Source organism: Haemaphysalis longicornis, unplaced genomic scaffold (assembly GCF_048455015.1).
Source record: "Haemaphysalis longicornis isolate Haplotype H1 unplaced genomic scaffold, Haemaphysalis longicornis Haplotype H1 scaffold_1, whole genome shotgun sequence".
In the NCBI taxonomy this organism is placed as follows: domain Eukaryota; kingdom Metazoa; phylum Arthropoda; class Arachnida; order Ixodida; family Ixodidae; genus Haemaphysalis; species Haemaphysalis longicornis.
In genome coordinates this window covers 351707708-351727082 of record NW_027526203.1, presented here as the reverse complement: position 1 = coordinate 351727082, position 19375 = coordinate 351707708, and the positions used below count along the sequence as shown (strand labels likewise).

General features: G+C 50.1%; 1 protein-coding gene across 3 annotated transcripts in view; it reads left to right on the top strand.

Annotated features, from left to right (window-relative positions):
• The window catches only part of LOC144154864 (N-acetylgalactosamine-6-sulfatase-like), a 67517-nt gene that overhangs the window by 32180 nt on the left and 15962 nt on the right, over positions 1-19375 (top strand). Inside the window, exons 10-12 of one of the 3 annotated variants that reach the window (XM_077685941.1) lie at positions 2367-2518; positions 3835-3937; positions 14628-14749. In XM_077685941.1, the coding sequence (XP_077542067.1) occupies positions 2367-2518; positions 3835-3937; positions 14628-14749 (377 nt within the window). Of the gene's footprint in view, positions 1-2363; positions 2519-3834; positions 3938-14627; positions 14750-19375 lie in introns of all 3 variants that reach the window. The other 2 variants (XM_077685942.1, XM_077685940.1) reach the window with 2 other exon arrangements.

Sequence of the window (19375 nt, the reverse complement as noted above, 5' to 3'; positions counted from 1 at the left end):
AGCATCTGAACGTTTATTACAGAGGTCAGACATACATACTTGTGGCGAATGCTTATCACATATGAAAATACAAGCAACTTGCTGCCTCAGACACGTCCCTTCAAGGTCGAAAACGCCATCGCGGAAATGGGTCCTTGTCACGCCCGATGAACTAGTCTTCGCACATGCCTGCCTAAGGTACAGCTTTTCCTTTTCGGTCAGCAGTACCGACGGGTTGCTCACGCATGCGCTGCCTTATGCGTCTATCATAATGGCTTCCATTATTTCTCTCGACAGCTTGTTTTTGTTTTTTTCCGGCGATAGCAATGTCAAACAGGTTTGCGCTGCATCCGCACTGTCGGCAATGCGTACTCAGATTTCCTGACGTGGCCGCCGCTTTCGAAATTGCTGCGTGTTCACTGGCCCTGCGTTCCTGCACCGGCCTGAATATTCTTTTCCACAGGGTCTCAGCGCTATGCTGTAAACAAGGCCTTCGACGCACTCACAATATCTTGTCCGGTGATTCGTCTTGCATATTCGCTCGTCTGAAGCGTTTTTTTTTTACTTAGCGGCACATGGTGTATGCTTTCATGGGCGCTGAGCACACCACTTTCACACCCTGTCTTGCAGCTATTTACTTTATATTGTGGGACAGGCCGTGCACATACGGAACCACGGCGCCCTTCTTTCTTTCCTCAGTGTTGTTCGTCGAGTCTTCTGCCTTGCTCTCGCGATTTAGTCTTTGCACAATGGACTCGCACACACCTGTGATCAGTAGATCGGGATACCCTGCCTGCCTTAATCGGACCGATTGCTTGCCGAAGCTGACGCGCATCCGGTGGTGGCATGACCTTTGAACGGCTGACTTGAGGGCCGTGAAAACTAGTCCCCTTCTTCACGTTCTTTGAATAGGCGGAATCGTACGGAAGAAATCCTTTACTTGAGCGGGTTTCGTATTGCCAATTTACAGACATGCTGAGGTCTGTGTTCAAGAGGCAGGCCAAGAAACCTAATAGTGTCTCCATGGGGTAGTTCGTGCGTGAACACCAGCGACTTGCAACTCTCCTTGAAAGTGCGCAGCACACCGTCCGCAATTGCAGTCGTCAGATTGGTCCGAAACGTTTGTACTGCAGAGGACTAAAAATTCGTCCACGTACCTGAACAGCGCTGGGACCCTCTCATCTTCCAGGCTGCCTTTATGGCAGTCTGGAAGTCTTTATGGCAGCCTCTCATCTTCCAAGCGACGCCTTTATGGCAGCATGTAACCGGAAGGTTCGAGACAGCCTGGAAGATGAGAGGGAGATGAGAGGAAAAAACAAAAACAAGCTGTCGAGAGAAATCATAGAAGCATTATGATAGACGCAAAAGGCAGTGCATGCGTGAGCAGCACGTCGGTACTGCTGACCGAAAAGGAAAAGCTGTACCTTAGCAGGCATGTGCGAAGACGTAGTTCATCGGGGGTGACAAGGACCCATTTCCGCGGTAGCGTTTTCGACCTTGTTTATATTTTCATATGTGATAAGCCTTCACAACACGTATATATGTTTTACCTGTGTAATAAACGTTCAGTTGCTAGTCCAACAGTGTCCCTGTCACTTCTTTGTTAACACTTAGTCCTGTGTTTTCAATGTTCAGCTGGTTCTTGTAAACTTAATCTTTAGAGTCGACTCTGGCAGTGTTGTATTTGTAATTAGGCGAAAGGGAACAAACCTGTGTTGCTATAGCAGTTTTGAAATAGTCAATGGTATTAAACCAATATTTTTCTCACTATGTATAGTTTGATTCTGAACTGACTATCGATAGTGTCGGTATCAGTACGCATTAGCCGCTCGCAGCAATGGGTAGACGTAATGCGACCGGATCGAAGACGTAAAGCGGAGCGCAGGGGGGCCCAACAGCTTTCGCGGGTCCAGAGCCATGTGCGGCTTTGTGCGGGACGACGACCCGCGGTTCGTGGTCGCCAATTCGAAGTGAGTTCGTGAGGCTGTGTTGTTGGTGAAAAAAAAAAAAATGAATGAAGTCTTCATCGTAATGGTAAAACAACTATATCGACACCGGACGCTGAAACTTTCACAGCACCGATGTGTGGGCGTCCACCGTTTTTTTTACATAATTTGAACTACCGGTGTTCGGTGTGGCTACCCGTATATTTTACTCAACACTGATCGACCCTGGTCTGTGCACTTCAAGCACGACTACCAGGACGACCACGCCTTGAGCAGAAAGTTTCCAAGTGATGCTTGTCCAGGGATTTTTGACCGGCGAAGGGAGCGCGTGGCCCCCTTTCCATAACAGCCCAACTTCGATTGGCTCTGCTCCTAAGCAGCACAGCATCTTGTTACTGCTACCGCCCCTACAATATATACCACTCTCGCGCATCGCAGCAGTTGAGCGGTGCGGCGGCGAGCGTGCTGGACTTACTGCCGACGCTGTGCGAGTTGGCCGGCGTGACGCTGCCTCCTGCCCTGGTCCTGGACGGCGTCAGCCTGGCACATCTGCTCACGGAGGGGCAGACCGGAACACGGCTGCACTCGGACAGGTGCGCACTCCGAGATGGAGCCCGCGAATGCCAGAAAGGCACTGCGAAACCGATGGACGCCAGAGGGAAAATGCCCAACTCGTGGCGTGTCGAAGGCTCAGTGCGATTTTTCTCTCCTTGCTTTTAAAGCCAAGCTTTGTCGCACTTGTGGCGGTGTCGGAAAAAAAAACGAACTGCGGGAAAGCCAACTTTTCACAATGGGAGGGCGCATGATGATGACGACGACACGCGAAGCTTTCTCCGATACAAATGAAAAGTCCCCATTCCGATCATCCTGAATCAACGACAACGCTGAGCTAACCGAATCAACACATTCAGATGACCCAATCACACACTAACAGGTAGAAAATCATAACATCACATTTGGTTATCTCAGAGTTGTCGGAGATTTGGACTTTGGCTGATTGGAGTGCGGGTTTTGTTTACCTTTGTATCGGAGAAAGAGTCGCGTTTCAACCATCTTTCTCCCCAGAAAGGCGCGCTAGATTTTTTTAGTATATTTTTGTTTACGATTGTTATACTTAACACCGAACTTGTGGCCGAAAGGTGGCTTTTTTTTCTAACACAGTGAAAATGAGCTGTCCTCAAAATTGCTGGGAAGTAGCTATGTAGTTCTAATTAGCCCCGGCGGAACCTACTTGCGCTTCCTCATCCGACCAAGCTGCACTTTATATGGCCTATGCAATACAACTTGCAGTGCAGATTCTGCCAAGCGCCCTGCAGTCTGTATCCCATGGTGTGGAAGTGCCAGCTCAACCCCTCACTTTCTGCGATTTCTAACCCCTCGGTTGAGCAGTGGGAGGGAGAACTGGCCAGCTCGAGCGTCGAAGATCAGCTTCGGCTGATCCACCGGGTTGAGATGGCTGGCTGGACGCTCCAACGGGGTCCTGAACTGAGGAAACCGAGACCGCTTGGCTCCTTTCCTTTAATGAAGTTCTCTCTCTCTCTCTCTCTCTCTCTCTCTCTCTCTCTCTCTCTCTCTCTCTCTCTCTCTCTCTCTCTCTCTCTCTCTCTCTCTCTCTCTCTCTCTCTCACGCGCGCGCTCGCTCTCTACTCGCGTTTGAATTAACGGGCTTTTTCATACATATACTTCTACAGAGCTTAGCTGGACTGAATCGCACAGTCCGAGTTATCCATAAATTTGAATGATTAAAGTTTCAATTAACGAGATTTCACTGCACTAAGACGAATCTCAGAAAGCCTGGAGAATCTGTGCGACTTGCCAGATGCATTTCCCAAGCCGCATGCATTTCTCACTGCTCGTGTCATGGTCTCTGGGAAACAACTGAAATCCTTCTGTCCCGATTTTTGCGCAGACCAGTGTTCTACTACCGTGGGAACGAGCTGATGGCAGTGCGCAGCGGTGCATACAAGGCGCACTTCTGGACATGGACTAACTCTTGGGAGGAGTTCGACCAGGTAAGCAAGACGGCGCGAGTCGGCGCGCAGCAGTGTGAAGGAGGAGTAGGAGGAAATAAGCGTTATTTTAAAAAGAAGTCAGATTCTCTCCAGTGGTCGTCGTTGCCCAGAGGGTTTCGGCGACCTGAAAGCTGTGGGAGGTGGCAAACATCTGATTCGAGACCACCGAGTCCCTCGGAGGCAGCTCCCATGCTTCATGGGTGGGGAGTGTGCGCATACAACTGAGAGCAACAGATGGAAACAAGAACCGTGACGGGAGAAGGAGAGAAAGGGAGAGGGCAAAGGGATGGTAAATTTCATGGTCAATGGCGGGAATCAAACATGTGTGTCAGGAATAGAGATTTGATGCTCCACCGCGCACCGTCACAACCGACACTCGGCGAGTGATGAGTTCGGAAGGAGCAGCAGACAGGTACAACGAAGATGGAAGAAGGCAAAGGGAACCGGTACGGCAGGCTTGTGTTCAAGCAGTTAAGGCGTCTGTACAATCATGCAAAGCGTCTGAAAAGAACCTAGCTGTTAAGTTTGGGGGTTGCTTCGCCTAATTCCTATAATACTGGCCTGGAATGTTTGTTTTTCTTCTGTTTTCGTAGAGGCTCGGACTGAGGGTCAACTAGCCGGCCTAGAGGGGCTGAGGGGAGTGACGCGCCCCGGATGGAAGCACTTTCTTCGAGTGCAATTGTTTGTCTTTCTCTCTGGGCGGCGGACACCGCTTAGCGCTTCGGTGGCAACTGGGAATCGGTTGGCCCTAATTCTCGGAAGCATGCGAGAGGCGGGGGCCATGTGGTTTCGCACCGGGCGCGTTGAGTGTCCAGGCTGCGGCGCGGGACCGGTAGCGGCAGCGCAGCGGCTGGGTCATAAATTGCTGGGTGGACTTGTCACGAAGACGCGAAATGTCAAAGCGGCGGCAGCGTTGGCGACTGCTTTCTTTGAAACTGGAACACGTCTGGTTTGTTTTGAAGTGCGTAATTCGGGGATGACCGGAAACAGAGAGACAACTGGACGTAAATTCTCAGAACCGTTGGCCGGGCGTGGTACGGCGGCGGCGATCTTTGATAAATAAACGGCGACACGCCGCAGTCGTTTGTTGGCATGTGGAGTTCGGGGAGTGAGGCCTTGTCGGGACCTTTGAGGCCACTTTCGAAATCGGTGTAACAACGCGTCAGACTTGTTTAGTTTGTTTTTTGCCTCGCGGCATCTGGTGCGAATGCTTTCTGAGTATTGACGTCTAGTTTGCGTGGGAATGGGAAAGGAGTTTGGGACAAGGGGTGGGCCAATTGCCTAATTTTGAGCTCCGCCTGTGGCGGCTGTGTGGCATTTGAATGGCCAGATATTTTCATTATGTGTCCTTCTCTGTCTCTTTGGTTCCGCCTTCCTGGGAGGCGTGGTTTTTTTTAAATAAAACCAAGGTGTTTGTTTGAGAGGGTAGGAGAGAGCCCCGCTTGATGCGGACTCGTCTCGAGCTCTTCTCGAGCTCGGATCTGCGATGTCGGTTGTCACTAAGCTGTAAATATTGTAATAAAGTGTAAATATCGTGGAGAAGACCGTCGTCAGCTGTGTGCCTTCGATCAGCGAGCCACCAAAATCAACATCATCTTCAACATCGATTGATCACCCACGTATTTCAACTCTAGCTATTGCAGAGAGGTGAGGAGGAGGAGGCAAAACGTTTTATTGAGCAAAAAAAGAAGGTGGGTGGCGTCCTCAGTTCAGGAAGCCGCGCGCTTCCGCAGCCCGGGAGGCCCGGTTGATCAGGCGTTGCTGGTCCTCCAGGTGCAGGCTGGTCAGTGCGCGTTCCAATCGCTCAGGGGATGGGGAAGGGAGGGGATCGGGGTGGTGCGGGCAGAACCATACAAGATGGGCTGTTGTGGCGGTGAGGTTGCAGGAATGGCAGAAGTAGGAGAATGTGGTAGGGGAGATGTGCGACAGTACGGTACAGTTGAAGTATGTGCCTGTCTGTAGCCGGCGCCACGTCCGGGCCTCTGCTGTAGTGAGCGACGGGTGGGGAGGGGGGTAGTGGAAACGAGTGTGGCGGTAGTGGGCAAGCAGGTCGCTGTATCTGAGCGGCAGAGGGTGGAGGGATGGTGCGGATGCCAAGTCGTCTGTCCTTGGACGGGAATCCCGGAAAATGAGTTCACAGGCAGCGGCATGTGCCGCCTCATTCCCTGGTAGGAAGGCATGCCCAGGTGTCCACACTATCTGGATGGTTGGGGGAGTCTTGAGGGATTGAAGTATCTTGAGAGCCTGGTAGGGAATGCGGCCAAGAAGGTAGTAGCGGCGGGCCTGCTGAGAGTCTGTTAAGATGGTGAGGTGGCCCGTACTTGTAGTGGTGGTGGCTGCCAGGGCTATGGCGGTTGCTTCTGCTGTTGCGGTTGTGGTGTTAGGTAAGGCGGCCGAGGTGAGTATAGCACCTGTAGAATCCGTGACTGCCAGGGTGGCACGAGATGTGAAAATGCAGTGCGCGATGTCGGTGTATCTGCTGTCTGGTTGGCCAGAATAACGTCTGTTGAGGTAACTGACCCGAGCTTCGCGGCGGCCCTTGTTGTACTCTGGGTGCATGTGGCGCAGTATGGGGGTTACTCTTATGAAGCTACGTATAGGTTGCGGGAGATGCTGGAGTGTCTCTGCTGGTGGAGGGGTTGGTCGATCCAGAGATCGGAGGACCGTTCTGCCGGTAGATGTCAGGGCCAGGCGGAAGAGTTGGTTTACCTGCTGTGCTTCCAGGAGTTCAGCAAGAGTGTTATGCATCCTAACTGCAGTAGCTTCTGGGTGGGTGTGAAGGCAGGAAGACCGAGGGCGATTTTGTACGCCCGACGGATGAGTGCATCAATCTTGGAGTGTTCTTGAGGCTTTAGCTGTACATATGGGGTGCCATACGTGATGCGGCTGATGAGAATGGCTTGTATGAGGCGGCAAGTGTCTTGCTCACGAAGACCGTGCTGGTGGGTGCAAATTCGCTTGATGAGATGAATGAGTTGTGTGACTGTACGGTGTAGTTGTGGTAAGAGGGCAGCACCAGAGCCGTCAGCCTGAAATGGTACGCCCAGTATTCGGAGTGTCGAAACTTGAGGTACAGGGGTGCCTTGAAGGAAAACTGTCGGATCCGGAGTAGGTTGTGGGGGGCGTCCTCTAGTGCGGGCTCGAAGGATACGAAGTGCAGACTTTTGAGGTGCGCACGTAAGCCCGCGAGTGGCGAGGTACGTCATTGTCGTATCAATTGCCTGTTGTAAACTGTCTTGCTGGTGCCCGGCAGAACCCTTGTTTGTCCATAAAGTGAGGTCATCTGCATAGAATGCATGATGTAGGTCCGGAATTTCGGCGAGGAGCTTAGGGAGGCCCAACAGGGCGACATTGAACAATAGAGGCGAAATGACAGAGCCCTGGGGTGTCCCTTTTGCCGGTGTTGGAAAAGTAGGTGTCTGATGAGTACCGAGACGGATGGAGGCCGTTCTGTTGGTTAGAAATGCCTTGACGTAGTTGTACGTGGCCGGGCCGCAGTGGGTTTCTTGAAGGCCTTGCAAAATAGTCTCGTGTGTCACGTTATCAAAAGCTCCCTGAACGTCTAGGGCCAGGACACAGCTGGGGTTGGTTTTACTAAATTGATCGATAATGTGCTCCTTGATTTGAATTAGGACGTCTTGAGTGGAAAGGTGATTACGGAAACCGAACATAGTGTAGGGGAAGAGGTCATGGTTTTCCAGGTAGGTGGTCAAGCGGTTGTGCACTAGATGCTCAAAGAGCTTGCCTAGGCATGAGGTCAGTGATATTGGGCGGAGGTTGGTCGTTGTTAGAGGCTTGTGGGGTTTGGGGGTCAGGGTATACAATGTCAGAGTGGCGCCACTGGGGAGGTACAGTGCCATGCTTCCAATGATAATTGAAGAGAGTCAGTAAGTCCTCTCGGGCCTGGTCATCCAGGTTGCGGATTAATGTATTGGTTATCTTGTCTTTTCCTGGGGTCGTGTTGCGTGTGAGTCTGCCGAGTGCTTGTTGTAGTTCAGATGAAGTGAACGGAGCGTCGAGTGAGTCATTTGGGGGTCCAGTGTAGGCCTGTTCAGGTGGGGGTGGGTAAGTTGTTGGGTGCCCGAAGAGGTGGGTGCGAATTGAATCGAGCAGCTCTTGGGGGGGAAGGTGGTGGTTATGAATGAGACGTTGGATTTGTGTTGCTGTCCTAGTCTGCGAGGGGCTTTGTCGCCTAGGAGCTTCCTGAGAATATGCCAGGTTCTTTTGGTAGTGAGCGTGCCCTGAAGTTGATCGCAAAAGCTACGCCAATTTTGATTTTGGAGGATCTTGGCATAAGTTGCTGTCTGTTGAGTAATTTCGGCTATTCTTTTTTTGAGGGACCGGTTGTGCTTCCTTTTCTTCCAACGATTAACTAGACCGTGGCGGGCTGCCCAAAGATGCTGTAGGTGGGCGTCTGCTACTGGGTTTTTGTCGGTTAAAGGGACAGTGCTGGTGTGCTTTCGGACCAGACTTTCGAGGGCTTCTGTCCAGGCTTCAAGGTTTTCTTCGATTGGAGGAAGAGATGTAGGGTCTTTACGGAAGGCTGCCCAGTTTGTTATGTGGGCTTTTCCGATTTTGCGAGCCGTTTGGAGGTTGGGCAGCTTGATTTCTATTATATAGTGATCGCTTCCAACGGTATCCGTACGGAGGGACCAGCTTAAATGGGGAACGCTCCGGGCGAAGGTGAGATCAGATGTTGTGTCTCTAGAGACACTGTTTCCAAGGCGGGTGGGGGCGGTGAGGTCATTGTATAGGGTTAGGGAATGATTTTGTGCTGCATGGAGGAGGGCTGTTCTTTTTTTAGAGGCTTGGTGATATCCCCATGAGTGATGGGGGGCGTTGAAGTCCCCTAGTACAATGAGAGGGCTTTGCTGCGACTTTCGGCTTGCTTCATGAATAAGCAGGTCAACGGTCTTCAGGGATGAGAGCGGCGGACTGAACACGTTCAGGATGTAGAGAGATTTGGGCGGGGAGGGAGAATTTCAATAAAGGTGTGGGAGATTTCTGATGCAATGAGGTGTTCTTGCGCAGTAATATGGTGCGCTACTAGAACAGCTGTTCGGTGGTCTGGGTCTTGTGTATACGAGCAATAGCCGCGAAGCTCGGGTTTTGGGGTATCCACTTCTTGTAGCGCAATGACGTCGGGCGGCTCGGGTGCGATGTAAAGGTTTAGTTGCGCTTTTTTGCTTTTGAGGGACCTGCAGTTCCACTGGTAGATGTGCAGCTGAGAAGGGTTAGGCATTATCTTTCGGGAGGGCTGTGTCCATTGCTACTGAGTAATCGTCGCGTGCGGGGGGCAGTTTGACTTTCTTGGTTTGTGGAGTAGTGGTACAGGGTGTTGTGGAGAGGGCTTTTTCTAAAGCGTTGAGGCGGGAGGTCAGGGCGTCAGTGAGGCGCTGAATTGTTGCCGTTGAATTCGTGATTTGTTTATTGAGTTCGGTTAGGGCGACGTCGAAACGCTGATCGACAGTGGGAAGCACTTGTGTCTGAAATTGCTCGTTTACCAGTGATTTGATTATCTCAATTGGGATGGATAGAGGAGCGGGGTTATCTGGTGTCTGGGGGGAAGCTGGAGCTGGGGAGGAGGGGGCTGGGGTGCTGGCGGCTTCGAGTGCTTCTAAGCGAACCATGATTTCTGTTTGCTGGCGTTGAATGTTTTCGAGGAGTTTGGTTAGGGAAGGAAGGAACGTGGGCTCGGAGAAGGGTGGTTGGTTGGTTGATTGGGGAGGGATGGGGGGAGGTTGGGGTGCCGAGGGGAGGGGTGGGAAGTCCTGAGCGGTGGGGGGTTGCGACACAATAGTGGACCAGCCTACCTGGAGTGGACTGCTGGGTTGGTGGTGCTCGGACGGCTGGTGGAAGAACGGGGGGTGAAGACGCTGCTTGGGGGCTGGGCGGTTGGGGACGAGACGTTTCGGGCAGTCCTTGCCGGCCGTTAGATGCGGTTGTTGGCACAGTTTACACATCGGTGCGCACTTATGTTGATCTGTAGGATTGGCGAGGCCACAGGATGAACACTTCACGGAGTCCGGATGCGGGCAGATGTCCCTGCGGTGGCCGATGTCCCCACAGAGCCGGCACACTTGAACAGTCCGTTGGAAAGGTCAGCAGCGGTGGAGAATGCAGCCTACGCGCACGTAGAACGGGACCTTGCTTCCGTTGAATGTTAGAAGTGCGGAGGTTGTGCGGCATCATGCGCGCGTGGAGCAGTAGCGGTTTGTTCGCTGCTAAGAGTTCTTGGAGAGCTTCAGGGGTTGTTCCTTCCTCTAGTCCGTGTATGACACCGCGACAGGTATCGGGCGGCGGCGTCATGTACGGCTCGAGCGCGTGTTGCGTATTGTCGAGTTGAATGCAAGTGATACGGCTCAGGGTGAGCGCAAAATGTGCGTTGGCGGTGCTAGCCACAAGAAGGTTGTTTCGGGGCTGTGCTTGCACGATCACCTCGTCGAGAAAACTTTGGCGGGGAAGGTTACTTGCCATTGCAAGACTCATAGCGAGAGTTCGGGGGGTCCACTTGGCTACGTTGAGGCCCGAGCGTGGGCGGTAGATAGCCGTGTAGTTCTCTTGCGGCAGTCGTCCCTCATAAAAATTTTTACCAACATTGAGTTCAATGTTTGTTGACAAAAGTCGACAAAAGCTACCAACATTGAGTAGACTGTCTACTTACTGTCTATAGACATCCTAGCAACAGCCTACCAACTTTTTGTCAACCATTGGCCACCGTGTTTGAACTGAAACGTTTCTGTAGACTTTCTACAGAAAGTTTTTTGTAGACTTTATACTCAATCGCTGTTGCTAACCGAAGCGTTTCTGACAGGATATTCGCAACGTGATGCAGTGAGAAAAGCCGGCCATTCCTAGAACGTGGTGTCAATACAGCTTAATAGAACGTCGTCATTATTGCCCTTTAAAAGATCGTTTAGTGGGAGCAAAAATGAAAAAAAAAAGAAAGCAGAAACAGATTAGGCCTCGGGAACCTCGTCTGCGAGGGTTCACATTTTGCGGAGCCACACATCCACACGCGCACTTTCTGAAACACAACACAACAAACAACACAACCCCAGCTCACAAACGTACTACATCCGAAAAACCACAAGCGCTTGCAAGCAGGACACCGACACCGCACAAATACTAGCAGTGCACTTCATGTATATATACCCGCCAGCCGCGGGATGCCGATGCCGCGGTGAGGCGCGCCTCTCATTGCATGTTTACAAAACTACGCGTTATTATTTCCAAAATATAATACCGCGAAACACTGGAACGTAAGCAATTGCACATATCTTCATGTTTACTTTATTGTTGCAAGCTGTAACTAAACAAAACAGAAGTCTGGAATGGGTTGCGCGCCGCGTTTCGGCTGCCTCCGGTGATTGACGCGTTTCTCCCGGAGGTACGCAAAGAGGGAGGGGCGCCGCTGGCGGTTGGCCGAGAGCGACCAAAACATCTGCGCCGGCCGTATTAGGTGGGCATAGCAGGCGATTTTAGATTATCGCCGTTGTTGGAGACACGTCCAGTAGTCTGTCGCGAAATATTTACTGGCATAATTCGTTCCTTTCAACCATGCATGGCACTTAGCTTGCGCAAATCAAAACACAGTGACGAGCGGTTGCGCGTGGTTGATGCCGCTGGCTGGCGCTTGTTCGGAACCGCTGAATAGTCATGTTGATCACCGTGAAGAGTGAAAGCGAGCGGGTCGTGAAGTACCAACCCGTGCGGCTGAGGGACGAACTGGTTGTTCCGAGGGAGAAACTGCGCGGCTCGAGGTACGAACAGTGAAAGTTGCTCCCTTTTGCTACTTTTTTTTTCTCGGGCTGCACAAGTGTGAAGATACATGCAGAGAGAGAGGGAGAGAGAAAGATACGCGTGTGTGTGTGTGTGTGTGTGTGTGTGTGTGTGTGTGTGTGTGTGTGTGTGTGTGTGTGTGTGTGTGTGTGTGTGTGTGTGTGTGTGTGTGTGCGTGTGAGAGAGAGAGAGAGTATGTGTGTCTGTGTGCGTACGTGCGTGCGTGCGTGCAGGCGCTCGGGCGCGCGTGTGTTTGTGTGTGTGTGTGTGTGTGTGTGTGTGTGTGTGTGTGTGTGTGTGTGTGTGTGTGTGTGTGTGTGTGTGTGTGTGTGTGTGTGTGTGTGTGTGTGTGTGTGTGTGTTTAAAACCTGATTCAAACAAAGTAACGTAATTTGGTTAAAGTCAAGTAAATAGTTTGTCCCCAAATATTGTGAACCTGTCCTGGTATTTAGCAAAAACCAATATGAATTAATTGAAATCGGACTCCAGGACGAAGGAAAAAGATGTTTGCGTTAAATTCAACTTGAGACAAAGCGTGTCAAAACACTTTTAGTGGTCATCCTACAGAAGCTCGTCAACAGACAAATGTCAACAAAAATGAGGTAGACTTTCTATATACAACCGTCAACAGACAAATGTCAACGTGAATTAAGTAGACTTTCTACATACAACAGTCAACAGACGGGTGTCAACATACATTCAGTAGACTTTTTACAGACGACTGTCAATAGAATGTAAGAGTATGTAGGATAGCAATAAAGTTGGTAGGATGTCAACAGAACGTCTACAGAATGTAAAAAAGCATTTTTGTAAGGGGTGGCAGGGGCACTCGAGTGGTATGGCTTGGAGGGGGGGTGGGGGCAACTGCCCCCTTTGCCCCCCTGTGCCGACGCCCACGCCAGTAGCAAACAAATATTCAAAATAAGAATGCAATTGAAAATTTTAAGATTAATGCGTTCGCAGTATTTTTTTTCTATGTACGTTTTCTTTCTGCATTATTGTAGGCTTAAGCCGTGCCACAGAAACAGCTGGAGCGAGTCAGAAGGAATTGTGGTTAGATACAAATAAACTGCGGGTGAAGAAATACGACCACCACCTTCGCGTCTCCGCTTATAGAGCGATACGCCCAAAAGTGCTCAAAGAATGTGTACCCGATAATTGGCAGATAATCCCTGCGAGCCAGCCACTTCAAACAGAGTGTTTACAAAGCACGTTGCTTACTGTGTCCTCAACGTAGCGCATCGTGAATAAATGCGTCGCGTTTCAATCCCAGTGGAAGAAATGATATGGCCTCGAGTCGTTTGTACTGTCGAAGGAACCACGTTTACATCGGCGTTTTTTCCTTTAAGTAGAGAAGCAGAGGATGTCTTAGCAAGGTCTACAAGTAGAATTACCCAGCTAGCAGTGGCATACAGATAGGGGGGGGAGGGGGGGGGGGCGAAGGGGTCGCGGTTTCTTGCGAAATTCTGGGTTAAGGAGGAAGGAGTGAGAAAGAGTGCGAACTTTTATTTAGAGCGGCAAACATTGATTCTGCCTGTTATCCAATGACGACTACTGACAACTATTTTTCTGCCGCAAGTGACACACTCACGCAATTAATGCGACTTCGACGTCGTCATTTTGCAATGCCCCTGGAAAAATGTAAACGGAAGGTTAACCGGAGTACGCCCCATGAATCGAGATTTTTTAAAAGATTATTTCTGGTTTGTTTTTGTTTCGTTTTGTTTTTACTTTTTTTCGCCTTTATATCCCCCCCCTCCTTCCTTTTATATGTCTCCGCAAAGATGCGGAGAAGGCGGGGGGGGGGGGGGGGGGGGACAGAATCCTGCGAACGACACTGCCAGCTAGTCCTGAATATAACTGGCCGGCGCGAGTACACGCGCTGCTAAAAGCTGGCCCTGGAATGCCCGACTGGGTTCTGGCAATAATAAGACAATCGCTGAGTGAACGGCATTTCTAGAGGCCGGTGTGCTTTGCTTGTTGGGTTTCGACTAAGCACAGCCTAGCCAACGCACATATTAGCTACTAAACTTTTTTGAACCACCTAATGTCCAAGGCTCTGATGACGCAATTTACGGCTCCATTTTGTTGAGGTTTGACCAGCTCATGAGTAGAACCAGTGATACCTAAGACATAAGACAAAAAAGAAAAGTGGAGGAAGGGGGCGGGGAGGGGGGGGGTGGGCTAAGTTTTATGTAGTTTGACAGTAGCAGACATCCATAAGGCAGATTTTATACTCAATGGCACTCTATATCCTGCAGAGATGGATTGTTTTTTTCGGTGTTGCGGTTCGTACATTAGGTTTCGTAACAGGTACCCTACAAACCAGTATTTCTTTGTGTTTAAAAATACTCGTGGATTAAAGTGACCCAAAACTTCAGGAGCCCCCGATTTGCATCACTATAGCAAATAGGATGAGGTCCATCTTCGATAACACGCTCCAGTTGCGACGTGCAGGTGCACTCTTTGCGACAATGGTAATGCCACGTGCATCAAGGGATCCTTCGCATATTCAGCTTTTTCTGCTGAAATAAAGCTCTCTCTCTCTCTCTCTCTCTCTCTCTCTCTCTCTCTCTCTCTCTCTCTCTCTCTCTCTCTCTCTCTCTCTCTCTCTCTCTCTCTCTCTCTCTCTCTCTCTCTCTCTCTCTCTCTCTCTCTCTCTCTCTCTCTCTCTCTCCAGCTATTTTTCGAAGGAATGCTTTAACGGTTACTGAATCTTTCAGAAATATTGCACGCTTCTTTGAACGCCCTCTACAAGGTACGAAACAGCTCATCCTCCGGAGTTGAAACGTTACTGTGAATTCCGAGTAACACACAGAGAACTCGTGAGGCGTCAAAACTCAGCGCACAGGAAATCTCGTGAAGTTGTTGACGTTAGGTGGACAGTGAGGGAATGTTTTCCTTGCAGGGCAAAGACTTTTGCCCCGGAGTGGTGGTTGACCAGGTGACGTCACATGCGCAGCGGAACCACACATCATCGCCTGTACTCTTCCATCTTGGCCGGGACCCCGGCGAGAAATACCCAATCGAGTACGTATGCGTTCCTACATCTCCATGGGACCTAGAAATTAGCAACATGCATTTATTTATTTTATTTGTTTGTTTGTTTGTTTGTTTGTTTGTTTGTTTGTTTGTTTGTTTGTTTGTTTGTTCGTTTGTTTGAAGTGCTCACCAACAGCGCAAGGGCCTTGTCGGGTGATGCATGCTGGGTACATGAATACAAGGCATACAAAAGACAACATACAGGAAGGCAAATAACAAAATGGGTAAAAATAAATGTGTAGATATATATAAAGAGGGAGAGTGACCAAAAAAGCGAAAACGTTTTCTGAACAGCGGGAGTTTGGAGGTCGTGTGAAGAGGATGCCCTAAACAACACATACAGGCATAAGCAAGATGGTGCTTTTGGCGCAGAAACAAAAACGCAAGAGCAGAGCTCGAAAAATGGCGCTCACTGCGCGTATAAGATCAAAGTGCCTTGGTGTATACCTTGCAATGGAAGTATGGCCAAAAGCGGGAAGCCTATCTCGATTCTAGAAACCTCTACGATACCGCGTAGAATGTACCAGAATATATATTCACACGGGGTACCTCACGGACGGTGGATGGCCGCGACGTCACCGGCCAGGAAACAGGAGCGTGTCCTCTCACGGCCACTCCGAATCCTCTCTGAGGACAAAGTGGTTTGTTCAGCTTCGACAAACCACTCACCAGTACCCGCGACGCCGCGGCCGTTACCACCGACAACCTACGCACGGAGTCGTGATGCGCAGCCACGTGATTCGCGGCGCGGAGGGGGATGAGGATGGATTGGTTTCGGTAGCATTTCGGCTGGCGTACCCGCAAATTTTCCCGCCGTTTTTTCGCGGGGCTACCACTCCTCCACGTGAATACCACCAGTTAACTAACGCGGACGCAGGCGCCAATTACGGGGGGAGGGGGGGGGGGATGGAGGGGGAGGGGGCACGCGCTCCCTCCGGGACGAGCTCCCCCCCCCCCCCCCCCCGGCGATGCTTGCCACCCCCCCCCCCCCTACTCCCCGAAGTTCCATAGCCACTGACATTACCAGTTGAGGCTTCTTTTGTGTTGCCTCTACCTTTTCAAATAAAATTCTATTCTGGCTAAAATATTACTACATTATTGTTGGCGCCGACGTGCACGGCTTAAATTTCATACTTTCAATTCATTCCTTCAAATCCTTACCATAGAAGCACAAGCGCTCTCGAAGAACCAGCGGCTGTTGTATAATCCGTATTTTTATCCAATTATACATACATACATATAATATATATATATATATATATATATATATATATATATATATATATATATATATATATATATATATATATATATATATATACAAAAGTTGTTCGACCACGGTGAACAATGGGTTTAATAACGTTTCGGCCGAGGGACCGGCCTTCGTCAGAGTCGGATTATTTTGTGAGCATCAGGGATGTGCATTGAGAATATTCCCCGTGAACCCGGCATCATCATTATCATCTGTGGATAATCATCATCATCGTGCGCTCGGCCTCCTCGGAACGTGTCAGCAAGCTAATAAACGCGGTCTAAAGGAACAACCCGTCTCTCTCAATGTATATATATATATATATATATATATATATATATATACACACACAGAAAGAACTACCGGCAGTCTACAACGCCAAAGAAGGCATAGGGGAATGGTTAGACTATTTTTTACCGTTAGTGACGTTACATTGTTTTTTTTAATTAATTACGTGAGAAAGAAAGAAAGAAAAATTGGGCCCATCTCCCCGCGAGGGGGACTCGAGTAAATGCGTCGCATAGGGGGTGGGTGTATTGCGTTAACGTTTAGTGTTTGGGGAGTTGGTGGTAGTGTGGTAGTGAATGCGTTGTATCAGCAGCTTCTTGACGTAGTTTGAATGAGTCAAGGATATAAGGCGCGTTCGTAGCCTCCCATTCTGTGTCGGCTTTGTGGCGCAGTGGGTAGAGCACCATGTACATTGCGTTCCGCCCGCAGGGTCGAGGGATCGAAACCAGGCGCCGGGTAGTATTTTTTTATATAGTGTAGGGGGAGGGGTGCGGACTACGACTACGGACGTCAACGCGGGTGACATCGTGAGTTACTGAAATGCTCTGCATTTAAAAAACACGCGCCCAGAGTGGGGACCGAACCCACGCCTATCGATTAGATCTCGAATGCCTTACTAATTCGGCTATCTGGGCGACTGTGTTCTCCTTCACTTTCTGGGGTATTTATATTTACTACAACTGTATCTGACGCTTGAGGGTGGTAGCCAGCGCCACTCTGACTACACGGGGAGAAGGGGACCTTCTTTTTAACCCCCGGGGCGTGACGCGAACGTCTACAGCCTCTCATAAGTGGGGCTGTCTACCACCCTCAAGCGTCAGATACAGTTGCAGTAAATATAAATACCCCAGAAAGTGAAGGAGAACACAGTCGCCCAGATAACCGAATTGGTAAGGCATTCGAGATCTAATCGAAAGGCGTGGGTTCAGTCCCCACTCTGGGCGCGTGTTTTTCTTTCTTTCTTTCTCACGTAATTAATTAAAAAAAAATAATGTAACGTCACTAACGGTAAAAAATAGTCTAACCATTCCCCTATGCCTTCTTTGGCGTTGTAGACTGCCGGCATTTCTTTCTGTATTTCCTAACGAGCTACTCATTTCCAAACCCTATTATCGTGCGAAAGCTTAGCGAGGGCCTCGGTTCTGGCAGCCTTGATGCCAAGGTAGCATAAGAGGGTTTCCCGCCAGTTGCCCGCTTATGACAGGCTGTAGACGTTCGCGTCACGCCCCGGGGGTTAAAAAGAAGGTCCCCTTCTCCCCGTGTAGTCAGAGTGGCGCTGGCTACCACCCTCAAGCGTCAGATACAGTTGTAGTAAATATAAATACCCCAGAAAGTGAAGGAGAACACAGTCATCGCCCAGATAGCCGAATTGGTAAGTCATTCGAGATCTAATCGAAAGGCGTGGGTTCGGTCCCCACTCTGGGCGCGTGTTTTTCTTTCTTTCTTTCTCACGTAATTACTTTAAAAAAATAATGTAACGTCACTAACGGTAAAAAATAGTCTAACCATACCCCTATGCCTTCTTTGGCGTTGTAGACTGCCGGCATTTCTTTCTGTATTTCCTAACGAGCCCCTCATTTCCAAACCATACATATATATATATATATATATATAGAGAGAGAGAGAGAGAGAGAGAGAGAGAGAGAGAGAGAGAGAGAGAGCTGTTTAATGTGGGAGGGAGAGGCCAGCTCTGCTGGCGGCAGTGCTTCCTACGCAAGATGGGGATGATTACAATGCAGTGACGGGGATGCGAGATATTGGGAAGCCAACAAATAGAGAAAAAAACAAAAGGTAAATAAAAAGTGACGCGCAATGAGATGCAAAAAACAAAACTATAAATAAAGTTGAATAAAAAAGTTGAGCAAATGGTGCCGAGGAAGTACCGAGCGCCTTACAACAAAAAGGAGAAAAAATGTGCATGACGACGCAAACGCGTACAGACGTAGCCATGCGCACAATTCAAGAATTACACAATTTTCTCTATTCCAGATTCCCTCAAAAAACGCAGCAAAATTTTTGTCCCTAAAGATGAGTCATTGTTGTTGACCCAGGTCCAAGAAAGTGACACAACCACAACTGAAGCCTTGCTCCACGTCGTACACGAGACAGGCAGCTAGCCGCTGTTGGTCGCGCAGCGGTAAATCGCGGGCAGATACACAAGTGCTCGGTAGTCTCGCGCACAGCGCACGTGGGGCACAGTGACAGTGGTGAATCCTTCCACCATATTTTAAACTTGAAGATTTGGGTGTAAGCCACGTGTAAGTACACCTACAGACGCTTTGGTTAGGTCGGGTGGAAAACGGAATTTACAGAGAGTGTCAGTGCCATGCAGAGGTGGATATCCTCTGTGAGAGTCCTGCCACTTCAACATTTCCTCACTCCATCCAGTTCGATAGATAAGGGCACACCCATCCTCGCGAAGGAAAGAAAACTGTGTCGTGTTGCGTAGAAAGTGGTCAGCGCTGGCGGCTGCATCAGACGTAGTATTTCCTTCTATCCCCGAATGACCAGGCAGCCATTGAAGCACGATGTGATGGCCCGCGCTCACTACCCCTGCGTGGATTTCGCTGATTTTGCACACAAGCTGACTGCGGTTTCGGATAGCCTTCTTGGAGCTTGCAAAGCACCTCGAGTCTAAGATCACCCATCGCCGGGCCGGTTTGCGCCGATGAAAGGAAGGGCAGCCCTTACAGCCGCTACCTCGGTAGCGGTGGGGGATGTTTTTTGGCTCAGCTTATTTTTAAGCAAAGCTTTCTGCCTCTGCCAGCCAACGGTTCTTTCGCGGCGTGCGGGACAATAAACTCTTAACGCGGCGGAGGCGGCGGCGACGGAGGGGGAGGCTTTCACTCACGGCGCACACTGTAGATGGCTCGGCAAATTTACCCAGCGTAAGGTCCCTAAAATTACTAAGGTAGCGCCAACTGCTCCCTCCTTCTCCGCTGCCCTCCTCTTTTTTCTTTCCCCTCACCCGCGGCGCCGCGGTCCCTTTAACTCCGTGCCGGTGCCGCCATATTTGTTGGCCACTTGAGAGCAGACGCCCTCGCTACGCTTCAGGGCGCTCGCTGCAGTTTGCT